This window comes from Lontra canadensis, unplaced genomic scaffold, assembly GCF_010015895.1.
Source record: "Lontra canadensis isolate GAN:19392208 unplaced genomic scaffold, GSC_riverotter_1.0 scaffold103, whole genome shotgun sequence".
Taxonomy (NCBI): domain Eukaryota; kingdom Metazoa; phylum Chordata; class Mammalia; order Carnivora; family Mustelidae; genus Lontra; species Lontra canadensis.
The window spans coordinates 386,881-408,169 of NW_022631097.1; the positions used below are offsets into that span (position 1 = coordinate 386,881).

The 21,289-nt window shown below is 37.7% G+C and overlaps 1 protein-coding gene across 1 annotated transcript in view; it reads left to right on the forward strand.

Moving 5' to 3' along the window:
* Positions 1 to 13,037: 13,037 nt before the first annotated feature.
* RNF17 (ring finger protein 17) overlaps positions 13,038 to 21,289 on the forward strand; it is a 133,202-nt gene continuing 124,950 nt past the window's right edge. Inside the window, exons 1-2 of the mRNA XM_032838269.1 lie at positions 13,038 to 13,176; positions 15,374 to 15,468. Of these exons, the coding sequence (XP_032694160.1) occupies positions 13,047 to 13,176; positions 15,374 to 15,468 (225 nt within the window). The 5' untranslated portion in view covers positions 13,038 to 13,046. The remainder of the gene's footprint in view (positions 13,177 to 15,373; positions 15,469 to 21,289) is intronic.

A 21,289-nucleotide genomic window follows, 5' to 3' on the forward strand; every position in this document is an offset into this window, starting at 1 on the left:
CTGATGTCGAATAAACACATGAAAAGATGCTCCATATAAGATCTCATCAGGGAAATGCAAATTAAAACAACAATAAGATAACCACTATATACCTATTAGAAAGGCTGAATTCCAAAACACTGACAACACCAAATCCTAGTAAGGATGTGAACAATAGGAACACATATTCATTGCTGGTGGGAATGCAAAATGTTACAGCCACTTTGGAAGACAGTTTGACAGTTTCTCAAAAATTAAACATACCCTTACTATATGACTCAGCAATCATACTTTTTGGTATTTACTCAAAGGAGGTGAAAGCTTATGTCCACAGAAAAACCTGCATGTGGCTGTTTATAGCCGCTTTATTCATAATTGCCAAAACTTGGAAGCAACCAAGATGTCCTTCAGTAGATGAATGGATAAATATACTGTGATACCTTCAGACAATTGAGTATTATTCAGTGCTAGTAAGAAATGAGCTATCAACCTCAGCCACAGCAACTTTTTTCTTTTTAAAAGATTTTATTTATTTATTTGCCAGAGAGAGAGAGAGAGAGAGAGAGAGCGAGCAAGCACAGGCAGGCAGAGTGGGAAGCAGGCTCCCCACCAAGCAAGGAGCCCAATGTGGGACTCGATCCCAGGACGCTGGGATCATGACCTGAGCCGAAGGCAGCCGCTTAACCAACTAAGCCACCCAGGCCTCCCTGTACACTTATTATTATCCACAGCAACTTCTTGTTAGACATGTTGCGAAAGGCAGGGGAAACAAAGGCAAAAATGAACTATTGGGACTTCATCAAGATAAAAAGCTTCTGCAGAGCAAAGGAAACAGTCAACAAAACCAAGACAACTGACAGAATGGAAGAAGATATTTGCAAATGACTTATCAGATAAAGGCCTAGTATCCAACATCTATAAAGAACTTATCAAACACAACATCCAAAGAACAAATAATGCAATCAAGAAATGGGCAGAAGATAGGAACAGACATTTCTCCAAAGAAGACATACAAATAGCCAACAGACACATGAAAAAATGCTTGAAATATAAATCAAAACCACAATGAGATATCACCTCACACCAGTCAGAATGGCTAAAATTAACAAGTCAGGAAACAACAGATGTTGATAAGAATGCAGAGAAAGGGGAATCCTCCTGTCCTGTTAGTGGGAATGCAAGCTGATGCAGCCACTCTGGAAAACAATATGGAGATTCCTCAAAAAGTTGAAAATAGGGCTACTCTACCACCCAGCAATTGCACTACAGGGTATTTACCCCAAATATACAAATGTAGTGACCCAAAGGGATACCTGCACCCCAAGTTTATAGCAGCAATGTTCACAATAACCAAACTATGGAAAGAGCTGGATGTCCAACGACAGATGAATGGATAAAGAAGATGTCGTGTATTTTATATATATATATACACACACACACACACACACACACACACACACAATTGAATACTACTCAGCCATAAAAAATGACATCTTGCCATTCACAACAATGTGGATGGAACTAGAGAGTATTATGCTAAGCGAAATTAAGTCAATCAGAGAAAGATAGGTATCTTGATTTCACTGATAGGTAATATGATTTCACTGATATATGGAATTTAAGAAACAAAAGAGAGGATCATAAGGGAAGAGGAAAAAATAAAGCAAAATGAAACCAGAGAGGGAGAAAAACCATAAGAGATTCTTAATCATAGGAAACAAACTGAGGGTTTCTGGAGGGGAAGGGTGTTGGGGGAAGGGGTAACTGGGTGATAGACATTAAGGAGGGCACATGATGTAATGAGCATTGAATATTATATAAGACTGATGAATCACTCACTCTACTTCTGAAACTAATAATACATTATATGTTAATTAATTGAATTTAAATTTTAAAATCTATTAAAAAAATAAAAGAATACCCAGAGTTCTAAAAAAATCAAAAAGAAAGAAGAAAAGAGATGAGCTACCAAGCCATGAAAAGATAGAAGAAACTTAAGTACATATTATTAAGTGAAAGAAGCCAATCTGAGATTACATATTGTATGATTCCAACTATACAACTTTCTGGAAAAGGCAAAATTATAGAGACAATAAAATGATCTGTGGCTGCTAGTGAATGAGGAGTGAAAAGAGATAAATGGGCAAAGTACAGAGGATTTTTAAGGACAGTGAAAATATCTTATGATATAATGATAGATATATATCATTATATATTTGTCCAAACCCATTGAATATATAACATCAAGAGTGAATCCTATGGTTAACTATGGACTTTGGGTGATAGTAATGTGTCAATGTATGTTCATTCTTGGTTAAAAAGAAAAAATGTACCATTCTGGTGAATGATGCTGATAATGGAGGAAGCTATATCTGTGTGGGAGGAGGTGGTACATGGCATATCTTTCTCTTTCTCTCAATTTTATTGTAAACTTAAAACTACTTTCAAAAAGAAAAGAGAAGAAGCAATTTTGGAGATATCACAGTTCTACAAGCCCTACATGGTGCCGAAAACTGTGCTAGGCACTGACTACAGGACATTTTTTAGTGCTTACTTTTTGTCAGACACTGTTCTAAGGACTTTTTTATATGTTAACTCAATTAATCCTCACAACAACCTTGAGAGAGAGGTACTATTATCAACCCATTTTGTGGATGGGAAAACTGAGGCAGAGAGGGTAAGTACATTGCCCAGGTACACATAATTAGCTTTAAGTTGCAGAGCTGGGAGTCAGACACAACCAGTCTGATTCCACAGTCTATGCTATTAGCCACTGTGTGATACTGTCTCTCATAAATAAGGGATCAGTCAATGCCTGTGAAATCCAAAGATATTTATTTCAGTTTTTTCTACTTGAAAAGAATACACTCTCCACTAATACTTTCCATAGTGATTTTTATGTATTAACATAAAAAATAAACCTCAAAAATACATCAATAGTCTTACATAATTTTTACAATTCCATTTAGTTTTGTAGCATCAGTGGGAATTAAATGGGGGGGGTGTAGGTTTACTACTATATTTCTATTTTGTAGGAAAGAGAACCATCACTCCACGAAGTTAGGTCTGCACTACATTCAAAGCACTGCAGCCAGACCTTTCCAGGACCCCTCTTGTTTCACCTAGATTAACCTCTGAAAGGTAATTTCAGGTTCAAACAAAGAGCAGAACTGGGAAAATTGTGAATTGATGGAGATCCCATTTTCCACATCTCACTCATGCAATGTGAATGCTAACACAGTCTGGCTGTGGAATTTTAGGAAACAAAGTGTAATGAGAAGGCTGCTGTAGTTTCCACCACATATTCATCTTTACAAGTAAATGATGCCCTTGGCCACAGACCTGGATTCTTTCCACTCATTAACATCTCCAGAAACATGGGAGGTCAAGTGTTATTTAAGAAGAGCATTAATATCTGGCACTTGTTAATAGTGAACTGTTTACAAAGCCCTTTCACACTTAATTCTCATCATAAACCTGAGAAATGACCTGGGCATTTTACAGGTAAGGGGAATGAATCTCAAACACTCCCTTGCTTTATATTGCACAGAGAATCAATGACAGAATGGAGTTTATCTGCCTTCTGGTATGGAATATTTTTCATGACCCCAGTGAATTCCTCATTCAAAATTATTGAAAGATGGAGGGACTAAAACAGGAACTCTGAGCAGGCTGGGAGTCAATGAGAATCCATCCAACTTAATTCATGTGCCCACTGGATCCCTTTGTATGTCAGGCACTGTGGGAGCCTTCTGCAACTATTATCTTGGTGAACCCTGTAAGCAACTCTACATTATAGGGACTGTTATCATGCTCATTTTGCAGATGAGGAGAAAGAAAGCTTGGAAAGGTAACATAACTTGCTCCAAGGTTACAAGGATAATAAGTGTCCATAGAGCCCTTTAGCCAATCTAAGACTTCCTACTATACTGCTCTACCTGTGTGGTATAACAGGCCCATTTCCTTGGGAAATAATATCCAGGGTAGGAGAATCCCCAGGCTATGAGGGTAACAGCTCCTTATCCTGGAGCTAAATATAGTAACTGAAGCTCTTCTACCCGTTGTTACCAACTCCTCCCCACAAAATAAAAGAAAGTAGCTGGATCCTATCATTCTCCTGCTTAACAGAATTCAAAGTTTTAGCATAGCCTATAATGCTCTGACTGATCTGCCTTGCCCACCTCTTCAGCTTCATTTTGTACCATCTTCCTCACCTACAACCACTAACAGGAAAGGTATCAACAGCACTTTGCAGGGATAATATGGGAGCCATTGTTAGGAAAATGCAATCGGTCTCAGAAAAAGCAACACTAGGGGTACCTAGGTATCTCAGTCGGTTAAGCAACTGCCTTCATGATCTCAGTGTCCTGAGATGGAGCCCTCATCAGGTTCCCTATTCAGCGGAGAGCCTGCTTCTCCCTCTGCCTGCCAATCCCCCTGCTTGTGCGCTCTGTCAAATAAATAAAATCATTTTAAAAAGGCATACATGCACCCCAATGTTCATAGCAGTTTTTTTAATCTTGTTAACATATAACACATGAGTTGCTTCAGGGATACTGGTCTGTGAAACGTCAGTCTTACACAATTCACAGCACTCACCATAGCACATACCCTTCCCAGTGTCCATAACCCAGCCACCTTATTCCTCCCTCCTACCACCAGCAACCCTCAGTTTGTTTCCTGAGATTAAGAGTCTCTTATGGTTTGTCTCCCTCCCCCTCCCATCTTGAAACAAGATGAAACAAAATGAAACATTTTTTCCCTCTCTTCCCCTCATGACCCCCTGCCTTGCCTCTTGAATTTCTCATATCAGAGAGATCATATGATAATTGTCTTTCTCTGATTGACATACTTCACCTAGCATAATACCCTCTAGTTCCATCCACGTCATTTCATAGCAGCATTGTTTATGATAGCTGAATTACGGAAGCAGCCCAAGTGTTTATTGACTGATGAATGCATAAAGAAGATGTGATATACATGTATGCAATGGGATTGCATGTTACTCATATTATATTATTAATATTAATATTATTTTTGCTTATTAATATCGCATATTATTCAGCCATAAAAAAGGAATGAAATCTTGCCATCTGCAACAACATGGATGGAGCTAGAGAGTATAATGCTAAGCAAAATAAATAAGTCAACCAGAGAAAGACAAATACCATATGATATCACTCATATGTAGAATTTAGGAAAGAAAACAAATGAGCAAAAGAAAAAAAAAGAGAGACAAGGTAGGAGACTCTTAACTATAGAGAACAAACTGATGGTTACCAGAGAGGAGGTGGGTGAGGGGATGGGTTAAATACACAATGGGGATTAAGGAGTACACTTGTGATGAGCGCCAGGTGATGTATGGAAGTGTTGAATCATATTGTACACCTGAAACTAATATAATAACACTGTACAGAGAACTTGGAGATGGTGGGAATCCATCACCTGGATTCAGCCTTGGTGGGGAATGTCTAAAGGAGGCATTGAGGATTTGAGTGCAGCTTTATGTAAAAACACAATTATGAACTGTGACATTAAATAAACTGTTTTCACTAAAATGAGTTAATCCAGTGACCTGGTCTGTAAAAATGGTTTCCAAAAACTTTTTTCAATTCTAATGTCTTATTTGCCCTTAACATAAAAGGTGAGGGGGTTAGAGGAGGTAAAAGGAGGACCTCTGAGAGGAAACAGGAGAATTAAATTTCCCGGCAAGAAAAGAGTGATAAATGTGACCATATTGTCTCAGGCTACACCACCACAACTCCTGCCGTTATTCCTCATAATTCTCATATCCTCCCTTACTACAGTGAGCTTAAACACAGCTTCATTTATTCCTTTATCTCTTCTCTGAAGCCATCATTGAAACTGACAGCAGGTATTAGAATCGTACCCAGTGCTGTGAACCACATTAAAGACATATCTAACTTGCATACGGAGAATAAGGATGACATTTAGAACACAAAATGGCAGCCATAAAATACCACAACGAGACAACATGAAGGAGTGTCTCTCCTTCTCAAGCTTTGCATGAAATGTTTTTATTCTTTTACAATATCTGAGAGGAGGGATGGAGAGCCTTCTGTCCATGAGAAATGGACAGGTGAGGGTTTGGAAAGGTGGAGATACGTGCCTACAGATATGCTTACAGATATGTGCCTACCCACTCCTCTGGCCAGGGTTCCTGAGGAAAGGCTCAAGGGGCAAGACTGCCTTAGAGTTAACAGCATAGCATACACAATCAGCAACTGAAACAACAGGTCATATTTCTCTACTGAAAGTTATTTGCAAACTCAGTTCCTTTCATCTACTTCGCCACAGAGTAGACACAGAGTCCGAGCTTGGAGTGACTGTCCCTTGGAGATTTTCTAATTTTCTAATTTCTAAGTTGTTAAACTTGCATCAATGTAAACAAACAAAATCTCTGTGAACATGAGTGTTGCTTCTCCCTCCGTGTCTATAGCTTTATGTTTCCAAGATTAAAAAAATATATAGATGTAGACAGCAAGGAATGTAAGTCTTGGAATGGAAAAAACTAGGGAAATGTACATACACTGAGTAGCAGAAGAAACTTCAGCTCTGTAAGGCAGTCTATCTCTCAGTGAGCTTCACCTAGACCTCCTAAATTAGAACCTCTAGGGCGTGAGCCTCTACATTCCCATAAGCTCTCCAAGGGATTCTCAAGCACACAAAAGTCTGAGAATTACCAGATAGCTTCTGCTGGCTAAGTTTGGGTTAATGGTGTTTAGCCCACACCCAACTCAGTCAGAGAAGCAATTACTTGCTCTGGCAAATGCATTTGGAGAATTCTCCTAATTAATGAGTCTTGAATAGAGCATAGGAGGAACAGTGGCAGATGCTAACACCCTGCTGCCCTATAAGAAGGTTCACAAGGGTCACAAGCTTTCCTCAGGCCCTTCAGGTTACTCTCCCAACTTTTAGGACACAAGAATGGGGTTATTTCTGCAATCCCCATCTTGTCCACTAACAGCCAAGTTGAAGTTTGCTGATCCCTACAAAAGGTCCTCAAATCTGATCTGGAGCAACAACTGTTATCTCTCCATTAATCCAAAATTTCCTATCCATAAGTCCATCTCTGCCACAACTCCCCAAAGTAAAGTCTTCTGGAAGTGGTTGTGGAAATGGGTATAGCAAAATATAGGCACATAGTCCAGAAATCAGAACACCAAGACTCTAATACTACCCAAGAAACCCTGAACTTAAAGGTCAGAGGCTTGGCTTCCCATCCCAAATGAGGAGGGGTCTGCAGCAATTTCTAAAAATCCTTCCTGCTCCACTGCCCTGAAATTTCTAAGAAAAAAGCCAGAGTCACCTCCTGGGAAACCTGGGTCCTCTGCTTCCTCCAGACAACATATAGAAGACAACTTATGGGGTGCCTGGGTGGCTCAGTCATTAAGTGTCATTCTCCGGCTCAGGCCATGATCTTGAGGTTCTGGGATCAAGCCCCACATTGCTCTCCTTACTCAGCAGGGAGACTGCTTCTCCCTTTCCACCCTGCTTGTGCTCTCTCTATCTCTGTCACTATCTCTGTCTCTTTTCTCTCTCAAATAAGTAAATAAAAATCTTAAAAAAAAAAAAAAAAGAAGAAGAAGAAGAGGCAACCATACCTTTTCACTGCACACCTCTGCTAGCAGTGATTTAGGACAGAAAAGTCAGAGGCAACATAGCAGACCTGAAAACTACCTCCAAAAAGTAAGGAAGGAACCAAATTGCGAATATTGTTTGTCTTGGGCCTGGCTCCATCTAGTGCATTTTGAGATTATGTCAAGCTGGTTATTGCTATGTTGGTGTGTTCTGCTTACAGCCATCTTGTGTTCTGACACCACATGAGCATTTACTACTACTACATTTCTACTAAGCACATACTGTGTATGAGGCTCTGTGAATGTTGTATAATAAATTATTATTTTTTAAAGACTTTATTTGAGAGAGAGAGCACGAGCAGGGGGAGACATGGAGGAAAGGGAGAAGTGACTCCCCGCTGAACAGGGAACCCAATGCAGGACTTGATCCCATCACCCTGGGATCACGACCTGAGCTAAAGGTGGATGCCACCCAGGTGGCCCCCCAGCTTTTTTTCCCTTGGTGGGCAGCAAAGCAAAGTTTATTGAGCAACAGTAAAGTGATAGGACAAAGCTCCCAAAGAGGGAGGGGACCTGAGAGTATTGCCTGAATATTTCATAATAAATTATTTTAATAACAACCTGATACTTTCAGAAAGTCTAGAAGAAAAATATTAAATCCAATATTTTATTGAAACAAAAGTAGAATCAAAGTTAAAATATACTTGATAATTTTATAAGTCATAATAAGATGTGGAATATCTATCTCCATATCTGTGTTCTGAGATGGCACTCTATCAATGGTGTATACCTAGAGATACACATGTAAAGAGTTAATCAAGGTTCATGACCCTGTCCTTCCAAATTACTGGTATCTCATATTTCCTTTGTACCTCACTTTCTCCCACTCCTGCAAATACCAACAACAACAGAGCTGAATTTTAAAATAGAAGAAAAGGTAATAAAGCTTATGGAAGATAATGAATAAAATGAATGTTTAGTTTGAGGAAAGATTTTTAAAATAATACTCCAAAATTGCATATCTTAATGAACATTTCATAGTAAAACAAAATGCTTTTGGACAAGAAGAGATATCATAAACAAAGTAAAAACAAAACAAAACAACAACAACAACAACAAAAACAAGTCATAAACGAGAAAGGGATATTTGCAATGGAATCTAGAATAAAGAATTGCTATAAATCAATTAAGAGACAACCCAAAAGGCAAAAAGAGCATATGAAAGTCTAAATGACCAATACACATGAAAACTCATTAGTCATTAAAGAAATGTAAATTAAGATCACAAAAATATATGGTACAGCTATTGAATTAGCAAACAAAACAAAATACTGCTAATCCAAGCATTTGCATAGTAGGTTCATACTTTGATGGTCGGAGTGAACAGGTATGCTAAAAGACAAAGAATTTTGTTTATCTTGTATACCTTTGTGTGGAGAAACTATCTCCCCAGGTTACATAGAATACATATGTGCTTTCAGATAGGCAAGGGATTAGAAGTATACTATCAGAGTAGTTTAGGAAGCCAACACATTAAAGTGGTCTTAGATTCATCATGCCTTGGGGTACCTAAAGGAAGCAAAAATTAAATCTAAAGAGGGGCACCTGGGTGGCTCAGTGGGTTAAGCCTCTGCCTTCTGCTCAGGTCATGATCTCAGAGTCCTGGGATCGAGCCCCACATCGGGCTCTCTGCTTGGCGGGGAGCCTGCTTCCTCCTCTCTTTCTGCCTGCCTCTCTGCCTACTTGTGATCTCTCTCTCTGTGTCAAATAAATAAAATCTTAAAAAAAAAAATTAAATCTAAAGAAATGTATCCTTAAAACAGACCTCACAAGAGTTCCAAAGATAAACACTTTCAAACATGAACTTAAAATTCAAAATTACAAAACACAGGAGGAAACATATCATCATGAATAAGAATCAGTAAAAATAATAAACTGCATATTTATACCCCTCAAGAATATCAGAGAAAGAATTTTGGGGTTATATAACAAAATAATTGTGCTTAAAATATTAAAGTAATAAAAGATGGACTAAAAAACATTAGAAAGGAACACAGTACTATCCAAAAAGATCAGGCATATTTTGAAATTAAAAAAAAAAAGAATAACTAGAATTGAATAAAATAGTGAAAATTTAAAACTTGGCAGTCATGTTAAAATAGCAGATTAGATCCAGATGAAGAGAGAATTGCTTAGCTGAGAGAGATATATGAAAACCATTCCCAGAATGCAGCACAGAGAGATAAAGAAGTGGAAAATAGGAAAGAGAAGATAAGAAAGGTATAGAATGAAAAGGCCCTATTTACTATGTAATAGGAGTTCCAGAAAAAAATAACAAGGAAGAACTAATATACAAAGAGACAAATGGCGAAAAATTTTCCAGACCAGCAAGATAAGAATACTCAGACTGAGGAACTGTGATCAATCCCCAAATAGAGTAAATATGTATCTACACTTTGAATTTATAATAAATATATAAAATGCCAGAGGTACCTTGGGGGCTCAGTCAGTTGAGCATCCAACTCTTGATTTTGACACAGGTCATGATCTCAGGGTTGTGGGATTGAGCCCGGCGTCTGGCTCCATGCTTGGTAGGAGTCAGCATGAGGTTCTCTACCTCAGCACCACATACCCCTATTCCCCTGGCTCGCATGCTACCTCTCTTTCTCTCTCTAAAATAAATGAATGGGTCTTTACTAAAAATAAATAAAAATAAAAATAAATATAGAATGCCAAAGAAAAACAACTAACCCATAAAAAATGAGAGATTTACAGAAAAATTCTCAATAGCAACAAGAGAAGTCAGAAATCAGTATGTTATCTCCAAAGTCTGAGAAAAAATAACTGTCAACTTAAGATTTTATGTTACTAAATGATTATTCAAGAATAAAGATGAAATAAAAATACATTTTCATCCAAATAAAAACTGAAAGCTTTTGCCACTATATATCCCCACTAAAGACATTTCTTCAGGGTGTCCCCGAAGAAGAAAAATTATCCTAGAAGGTATGAAGAAGAATAATTAAAGAATTGATCAACATGAGAATAAATGGCCAAAATAACATAATAAAACTAGATTATCTAGATAAAATTAGATTGTTAAAGTGGTTGGAGGGTACATGGGCATTCATAATTTTATTCTTTATTCCTTTTGTGGTACTAAAATATTTTGTAACAATTTTTTTAATAGTTCCAGGTAAAGGTCCTGTGAGTGGAAAGAGTTTGACCTACTTATAGAAGTGAAAAAGGCCAATGTATCTGGGACACAGTGAAGAGAAGTGATACAAAATGAAGCTAGAGAAGTAAGCAGAAGTCAAATCACAAAGGCCTCAGAGACCATGTTAAGGATTCGTCATAGCCAATAGGAAGCCATTAAAAGAATCCAAACAAATGATTTAAACAATATAAATTAAATGTTAAAAAGATAATTCTGCCTGCTGTATTTAAGAAGTCATGGTAAGTATCAAGACCCAAACATATACCATTGTATATCTCACTGGTCCTGATTTGTCCACTGGTCCTGATTTATTCAACTTCTGAGATTATCAAAGGCAAAATTCTCTCCAGCACATCTGGTAACATTCAGAGATAACTCCTCTGTATTGTACCATATTAGATTCATTTTATGACCCAATAAGAACCCCTATGCAATGAGATCATTTTTCCCATTTTTTTTCTCATTCAATGAGATCATTTTTATTCAAATTACAGTCCAGTATCCTTAGTGGAAAAGAAGACTGTTGCTACATGCTGGAGTATTATTGAATGCAGGGAGAAACGCAAAGGTTTCAAGGAGAAGCAGGTGGTTCTAAAGATGACTCATGGAGGATAAGGAGAATATAAGTCAACAAAAAGGCAGGACTGGGTATTCCAGATGAGGGGGATATGGAATATTTTTCACAAAATTGCATAAGAATCAGCATGTTCTGGGGAACCTGGGTGGCTCAGCACATTGAATGCCTGACCCTTGATTTCCATTACAGTCATGATCTCAAAGTGATCCAGCCCCCCCGCATGCTCAGTGGGTAGTCTGTTTGAGATTCTCTCCATCTACTTCTGCCCCTCCCTTTGGCTCAGGTGCACATACTCAATCTCTCTCTCAAATAAAATCTTAAAAAAAAAAAAAAAATCAGCATGTTCCATGGGAATATTGGTTTGATCAGTACTTTAAATTCCGTTATGGAATAGTAGTAGAAACCAATGGATGAATAGCATATGGAGAGATTAAGAAATTAATATGTTCTCCTGAGGCCAACAAAATATAAACATTTTTAAGCAGGGATGAGCTTTTGAACATATTTCTATTTATATTTTTTTAATGTAGTGGGAGAATAAGGAATACATTGCAGACTTTTATTCTTAACCTCTTCAAGCACCCTGCCATCCCCAGGTGCTTCCTCCACAACATACCTGCCACATTCCTACCAGATTACTGCAGCCCTTGCTCATACAACTTCACCAGCATTCTACTGCTTAAAGGGTAAAGTCCAAACTCCTTAGTACAACATTTAAGACTCTCCAAAATCCGACCCCAACATACCTCTCCAAAAAATTTACTTTAAGGAAATTAATACTCCCACCAAATGGCTGAAAAATAAGTCCTGAAGAGGCCACTGTATCTCCCACCTACTTTCCTTTGTTTATGCCATTCTTTCTCTCCGGAATGCTGGATTTTCTGTTTACTAGTTAGTCCTATCCAGGTTTTAAGGTCTAAAGCAAACCCCTATGTCCTCTAGGAATGCTTTTCATACCACTGTAGGATCACACTGACATCATCTCTTGGAATTCAGTAATTGTTTTTGTCTCTAACCCTCCTCTGGTACTGAACACAAGCTACCCTACCAGAAGTTACCATTTTAGGTAGAGGGTTACATACCTCTCAAGCAGGAACAAGTTAGTTTATAAACTTCTTACCATCCCCAACTGCTTCCAGCAGTGCCTTGTACACCATTATGCTCAACAAATGTTAAACATTACCAGGCCTTAGTTTGAAATCATAAACGGATTCTCCCCACCGGTAGCTTTTGGTAAGTTCTCCAGTAAGGTTACTATTAGCCACACCCTCAAACGCCTAGCACACCGGTGTAGGCTTCTGGCCCTGACACACTAAGGAAAGATGGATTACTTCAGTATAAAAGACTGTCAACAACAGTCAACAACGTTGTTGCGAAATCTGATTTTCAACGCAGTAAGAGTGCTAAAGTGATGGGCTTTTAGTAAATATTTGTAAGTAAAAAGGTTCCCACCTTGTGATGTCCTTTCTCAGAACCGAGCCGCCCAAAAGCAAAACCGCAAACAGCCATCCCAGCACCTGGAACGATGCCCCAGCAAGGCAAGCTGAGGAGGCGGGCTTTCATCACTTTGATTGGCTATCTGGAGACGCCTGTCTTTGATGATTGGTAGCTGCCGCGAAGGACGCCGGGACTGGCACGTGGTACCGGTCTTCGGAGCCAAAAGGGGACAGAGATGGCGGCGGAACCTTCTACAGCTCGATTCGCCTTGTCTTCTTATCAACAGATGGGGAGGAAGAGTCGGCCGTGGGGTACTGCTGAGATTCAGTGTACTCAGTGTGGAAGAAAGGTGTCCAGAGTTTCTGGTGAGGAGATTGAGGGTGGTCCCCCTAGGGCCCTGCTCTGCCTTGGCCACCGGCCCTTCAAGGGCTCCATCCCAATCAAGCTGCTGGGTGCGGAGAACTGAAAGCGAGGCCCACCCGGAGGTCTGAAAGCCAAGTGAGCTGGCAATGTGGTGGGGGGGTGGGGGGGGATGAGGGGCGGCTGTTCAGTTGCCGCAGCAATATGGACCGTGAAAACTGTCTCCTGGGCCCACCCTCAGGGCAGCTAAGAAATCCTCTGTGGTCGGTTGATAGTGGTTCCGTGCCTCTCCAGAGCTTTCCCACCCTGCATCTGCGTCTCCCCTTTTTTCACTGATTCTTTTAGGGGATAGTGTGTGAGCTCTCTTAAGCACTATTTCGAAAACCTCCCCAGGTTCACAAATTCATGGAAGAGTAGATGTAAAAATTTAGCCCATGGTCTCATGATCTAGAAGTAATGAAATTTAATTTTCCTGTGTAGTTTTTTTGTAGGAGTAACTGGTAGACCACTTTGAAATTCTCCTGGATTAAAAAACAGGTGTTTGGGATTGGGAGGGAGGCATTATTGCTCAATTTGGCTTAAGGCATTGTTTGGGAGACGATTTGTTCCTGTTGTGCATCTTGTGTTTTTCTTTGTACGTCAAGAGGAAAAATACACTGCACTCCTATTGATCTAATTTAGAATCTACTCAAGTGAAGACACGTTCAATTACTTTAATTTAAAATGCCTTAGAATGCTGTCTCTGACGGAGAGGAGCTGTTGAATTTCGAACTGCAGCTGCTGAATGAAGTCTTACTACAAACCCCATGACTGTTTAATGTTTATACTTTCAAAGTGAAAGTCGTTAATTTTCTCAGTCCTCCAAGATGGACTCTGTTTAAGGGACATGGACCTTTGTAGAGAAAGTTGGTTGTATTTTAGGGTGGAGAGGCAAACTTCTTCAACTCTGTTTTGTTTTGTTTTTAATCACTGCTGTTACATAGAAAATCTCCAGTGTTTGAAAGAAATAAGTTGTTTACAACAGGACCTTTTAAAATCACTCGTTCTTCCGTATGTTTGTATTACAATGCTCAGAAATACTCCAGATGGTGTTTACTGAATAAAAAATTGTGAAAGTGCTTTGTAAGCTGTGATGCACCACAAATTAGACTTGAACAATATCAGAAAATTTATAAAGATAGAACAGTTAAACAAATTTTATTTCTTTGGTAGTATCTCCGGAATTTAAATAGAACTTTAAATTTAGCTTGGTCATAAGCAAGTTTCATATATTTCACTTGGCTTGAAAACTAAAGCTTTTTTTAGTCAAAAGAATATAATTCTTATAAATCAGCAAGAACACTAATTTTTTTGCCAATAAAAGATGACTGATTTAATCTAATAGTTTTCCTTTTTCTTGCAAAGTGTTTTTAAAATGACAACTTTTCCAGTTACATAGCTAAAACAAATATGTTTATTATGATAAATGTCAAATTCTGTTTAGAGCATTAAAATCTTGATATTAGGTTTTCGCTCAAGATTATGGTATTTCCCCTCATAAACTCTGGGTTTGTGAGAATGATCTTTATGTGGGTCATGTGTGTGTAACAATAGTAGCATCTGGTTTCTGTCCTTGCCATTATCTTAGATCATTATAAGAGATGGGTATTTCCAGTGTCTCATCTGCCCTCCTTACTCCCTTCACAGGGTTGGGAATATAAATTAGTAGAGGCAATAGTATCAAGTAGAAAGAATATTGGACTTGGAAACAGAACTAGGCTGGAGTCTAAATTATACCATTTACTTAGCCAGATCACCAAAATACTTACCATTTTCTAAGTTGAATATAACCTTCCCAAGTCTGCTTAGCTGTGATATTTACAAAGATCAAATAAAGTATGTCAGAATATTTTGTATCATTATAAGATACGGCAAATTCAAAGATTATAGGTACCAAAAACTAAATTAGTGCAAACTATATTACATAGTACTGCCTGGGTTTTGATCTGGTGTTGGTTTTTTTTTTTTTTTCCTGACTTACATAGTTTCTCCTGAATTTTGTTTGGTAATTCCTACATTTCGAATGGAACTTGATATCTTTTCTTGTAAATGAGCGTCCTCTTTAACTTTCCCCTCTGATTAATGCGTCATTCAATCTATTCAATTCAATTCATTCAATGCTAACAAATCGCTAAAAGTTTAACAACAGAATTTCATCAATAGGTCACCACCATGAACTTCAATGTGGACATGCTTTTTGTGAACTGTGCTTGTTAATAACTGAAGAATACAGCACAATTATATGCCCTGATTGTGAGGTAAGTTTTATCATCTTTCATCTTTAATACATTACAACCTAATGTTAAAGATTAAGATGTTACAGAAAACATACTTCTAGTTGGAACCTAAAAACTTGCATTTTTGCTGCTGACTCTTAAAGAAGCTTAACAAAAGATAAAGCCTTTCTGAGTCATTTTATAATTGTTCAGAGTGATCAAAAAGAATACAGAGTTAAAGTTCTGTATTAATCAGCCTACCTATTTTTTGACTCTTTGGAGACTTCTGTGGAAAATTGCTTTTCTTTATTTTTATTTAAGTACATTCCTTTCAAATTCCTACCCTTCTTTACCACACCAATACCACGCAATCAAATTTTGCACTCCCCTGGCCCTCAATCTTTGTGTGTCATCAGATTTGCATTTGTAGAGATGCCATAGTTTAAAAAAGAGGAGCAAAATAGTGGCCTCAAGTTAACTTCAGAGACACTAAAAAAAAAATACTTACACTGTAGACCCATGATAATGAGAACAAATCAGGATTTCAAGTAAAATTTAATGAACATCTTTGCATTTGCTACAAATACAAATGTATTCAATTTATATAGTATGTCCCTAGAAAATTGTCTTAATCTCTAAATTGTTAACATTCCCCTTGAGATAACCATATATTGAGGATTTGTTTGTCTCCACTGGGTCAATGAGAAAAACAATACAGAGACAGGAGACCTGGAATGCAGTCCTAGTTCTATCACAGTAAGCCTGAATTTCCTTATTTGTGAGATGGAAATAATACAGGCTTTTCTTTGGATTATGAGTCAAATTTGATTATATAGAAGTTCTCTATAGGCTTCAAAACCATTAAAATAAGTGTTATAATCGACCCGTGATTATTTAGGTGTGGATTAATTGGCTTGTGGGTTAAACATGGTAAAAATACACATACATACATTTATATAAATTTGTGAAGGTTTTAATTATAGCAGAAACATTTACATATTAAAAATGTCTATTTAGGAATTACATACTTTACAAATAATGATCTTTATTGTGAAAGCTATCCTTCTCCTGTTTGTTTTTTGTTTGTTTGTTTTTGTTTTTGTTTTTGTTTGGTCAGTGGGCTCCTCACATGTGGTTTGACTACATAGTTAAAGCAAAGGGGAGCCTTGTTCCTTTGGTTGTAATGGAGCATCCCTGACTAATTCTTTCTCGTGATGGGTAAAGAATAAGGGAAGGGGAATAAGCACGCAGATGGAACTGTCTCTGCTTATACTCATCCTGTTCTAATATTCAAAAAAACAGGCAAATTTATTAGAACAGTAACTTTTCCCTTTTTTGGCAAATGATTTCATGTTCAATGGTCTTAAATCATTATACTTCTATTATTTTGGAAAATGTATACAAATGTTTATGATATGTTTACAAATACTGGTTTTGATTTTAGGTTTGTGATAAATCTATTTTATATCATTTTGACTAGGTCTGACTTTGGAAGATCTGTGATTTTTCCTATCCTTCCCTCCTTTCTCCCATTTTCCTTGTGCTGTTAGCCCAGGGAATTGACAAAGGACTGTAATTGGATTCTTCAGATGCACTAAAGCTGGTCACTACTTTTTAAAAAAAATTGTATTTATTTGCGAGTGACAGATAGAGAAAGCACGAGTGGATGTGGGGAGGAAGAAGCAGCCTCCCTGCTGAGCAGGGAGCTCCACTGATGCAGGGCTTGATACCAGGACCCCTGGGATCATGACTTGAGCCCAAAGCAGATGGTTAACCAACTGAACCACCCAGGCGCCCCGGCTGATCACTTAAGGGAGTCCCTTCAAGAAACCTTTCTGAAATTGTTACCACTCTTTTATTAGTTTTCAAAATTTGGGATTTTTGCTGATATCTAATATTTATTTGGAAAAAGAATGAATGGAAGAATCTAAATTAGTAAGAATGAATTTATAGAATATTTCAGTACTGTAGATTATTATTTTTGTATTATGTGGTCTTTTCTAAAAAGTAAGATTTAGGGGCTCCTGGGTGGCTCAGTATGTTAAAACTGTACCTTTGGTGCAGGTTATGATCCCAGGGCCTTGGGATTAAGACCTTCATCAGGCTACCTGCTCAATGGGGGGGAGCCTGCTTCCTCCTCTCTTTCTCTCTGCTGCTCCCCCTGTTGGTGCTCTCTTGAATAAATAAAATCTTAAAAAAAAAAAAAAAGAAAGATATAAATACCTATATTCACATAATTTATCTTTAATTTTGAAGACCTACATAATGCTGTTTGTTTCAAATTTAAACCTAAATTGATTCCACTCAGGATAATGGATATACTTTTGTTCTTATTTCTGAGTTTGGGTGAATATGGATTTATTGTTTATTTTTCATAGTTGTATAGTTTTTGATAACCTCTGTTCTGTGCTTTTGATTGATATTGTTAATAATAACCATTCTGCATTTTGCACAGCAAGATGGCAGATTTTGTTCAGAGGATCATACTTAGGTATCATCCCAGAAGTACTGTATTGACTTTTTGGACCTGAGTCCAAAAATATACTATATGAGGAGATAAGGATAAGTTATCTAATCAATAGATTATATATATTAAAATCCCATGTGGATTGGAAATGTTAATAATATGCAAATTAAAAATGTAAACTAGAAGAAATATAATTGTATTTTCTTGGGTGGGGAAGCCTTGTTAAACATATCACTGTAATGAGGAACCATAAAATACTGGCTAAATTTACCACACCTTTTCATTTATAGTTAACAAAAACAAACCAAAAAACCGACCAGAAATAAAACTTAGATGACAAGCTGTGGAGGTGGGAAGAGAACCTCTATTTTATAAATTACATGTTAATCTTTATACAATTTTAACTGAAATATTTTAAGTCAATTGTATTTAATACTTTCTTAAATTATCTGAAAGAGGTTTTCTGTATTAAATCTGTTCATAGGGGCACGTGGGTGGCTCAGTGGGTTAAGCCTCTGCCTTCAGCTCAGGTTATGATCCCAGGGTCCTGGGATTGAGCCCCACATCGGGCTCTCTGCTTAGCAGGGAATCTGCTTCCTCCTCTCTCTCTCTGCCTGCCTCTCTGTCTACTTGTGATCTCTCTGTCAAATAAATAAAATCTTTTAAATAAATAAACAAACAAACAAATACATCTGTTCATAGTAACATTCATCTCTTACTATGAAATGTCAAACCAAAGGGGGGATAAATGAGTCGGCATATAGAAATTAAGGATTTAGCTCCCAATTTGGGGGGTAGCATTCTTAAAAATAGCATTTTGGTCAGTGTGATGGTCAAAAGGAACACTTTACCCCAAATATTTAATAAAACTTGGATATCTTTAGTATGTTATACCTAAAACCTCGACAGAATATCCTCCCCCCCCACACCAAAAAAGTATATGTAAGTGGGAGGCTGTAACATTTAGAAGTCTGCTTTATTTTTCTTAGCAACATTAATGTTAACTTATTTTCATGAGAGTCTCCTACAGTTACTTTTTAAAAAGTTTTATGTGTGCAAATTTAAATTAAATCAATAGGTAGTACTATGTAAAGGGAAATATGCATTTTAACTCAAAATTGAGTTCACATTTAATGATAATGGATATGCCTAATATATAGATCTTAGCTTAGTTTTTAAATATTGGCTAATAGCCTACAATTACTTTTAATGTCTTCATAATAAACCATTATACATTAAGTGCTATAATTCTTTTTTCTTTTTTTTAAGATTTTATTTGAGCAAGAGGGAGTACAAGCTTGGGGGAGAGGAAGAAGCAGCTTCCCACTGAGCAGGGAGCCTGACACAGGGCTATATCCCACCACCCCAGGATCATGACCTGAGCCCAAGGCAGATGCTTAACCAACTGAACCTCCCAGGCACCACTTTAAGTGCTATAATTATTTTTTTTAAAGATTTTATTTATTTATTTATTTGGCAGAGAGAGATAGCGAGAGAGGGAACACAAGCAGGAGCAGTGGGACGGGGAGAAACAGGCTTCCCTCTGAGCAGGGAACCTGATGCCCTGGGCTCTATCCCAGGATTCTGGGATCATGATCTGAGCTGAAGGCAGATGCTTAATGACTGAGCCACCCAGGCGCCCCAAAATGCTATAATTCTTATCCAATCCCATTATTATAAACATATAGTTGGTTTTCAAAATTTCTCACTTTGTCTTTATATAATCTCAAAACCACTCCTACAAAAAAAATTCTATGAGCAAATTCTGTGAATTTCTAACTCCAATACAAATCCATGTTCAAATTTGTCAGATTTATGCTTAATGTTTTGCAATTTGATGGGCAAGAAGTAGATCTGTCCTTTTTTATCATTATTATGTCAGTCATCACACAGTACATCATTAGTTTTTGATGTAGTGTTCCATGATTCATTGTTTTCATATAACACCCAGTGCTCCATGCAATCTGTACCCTCCTTAACACCCACCACCAGGCTCACCCATTCCCCAAACCCCCTCCCCTCTAAAACCCTCAGTTTGTTTCTCAGAGTCCATAGTCTATCATGGTTCACCTCCTACTCTGATTTCTCCCCCTTCATTTTTCCCTTCCTTCTCCTAATGTCCTCCATGCTATTCCTTATGTTCCACAAATAAGTGAAACCATATGATATTTTATGTTCTGTGTTGACTTATTTCACTCAGCATAATATTCTCCAGTCCCATCCATGTTGATGCAAAAGTTGGGTATTCATCCTTTCTGATGGCTGAGTAATATTCCTTTGTGTATATGGACCACATCTTCTTTATCCATTCTTCTTTTGAAGGGCATCTTGACTCTTTCCACAGTTTGGCTATTGTGAACATTGCTGCTGTGAACACGGGTGCATATGCCCTTCTTTTCACTATATTTGTATCTTTGGGGTAAATACCCAGTAGTGCAATTGCTGGGTCATAGGGTAGTTATACTTTTAATTTTTTGAGGACCCTCCACACTGTTTTCCAAAGTGGCTTCACCAACTTGCATTCCCACCAGCAGTGTAACAGGGTTCCTCTTTCTCCACATCCTTTCCAACATATGTTGTTTCTTGCCATGTTGATTTTTGCCATTCTGACTGGTGTAAGGTGGTATCTCAATGTGGTTTTGATTTGAATTTCCCTGATGGCTAATGATGATGAATACTTTTTCATGTCTGCTAGCCATTTGTATGTCTTTTTTGGAGAAGTGTCTGTTCATGTCTTCTGCCCATTTTTTGATGTGATTATCTGTTTTTTGGGTGTTGAGTTTGAGAAGTTCTTTATAGATCTTGGATATCACCCCTTTGTCTGTAGTGTCATTTGGAAATACCTTCTCCCATTTCTTGGGTTGCCTCTTTGTTTTGTTGACTGTTTCCATTGCTCTGCAGTAGATTTTGATCTTGACGAAGTTCCCAAAAGTTCATTTTTGCTTTTGTTTCCTTTGCCTTTGGAGATGTATCTTGAAAGAAGTTGCTGTGGCCATGTTGAGGAGGTTACTGCCTTTGTTCTCCTCTAGGATTTTGATGGATTCATGTCTCACATCGAGGTCTTTCACCCATTTTGAGTTTATCTTTGTGTATGGTATGAGAATGGTCAAGTTTCATTCTTCTATACATAGCTGTCCAATTTTCCCAGTACCATTTATTGAAGAGACTGTCTTTTTCCATTGGATATTTTCCCCTGCTTTGTCGAAGATAAGTTGATCATGGAGTTGAGAGTCCATATCTGGACTCTCTATTCTGTTCCATTGGTCTATGTGTCTGTCTTTGTGCCAGTATCATGCTATCTTGGTGATCACAGCTTTGTAATAAAGCTTGAAGTCAGGCAACGTGATGCCCCCAGCTTTGTTTTTCTTTTTCAACATTTCCTTGGTGATTCAGGTT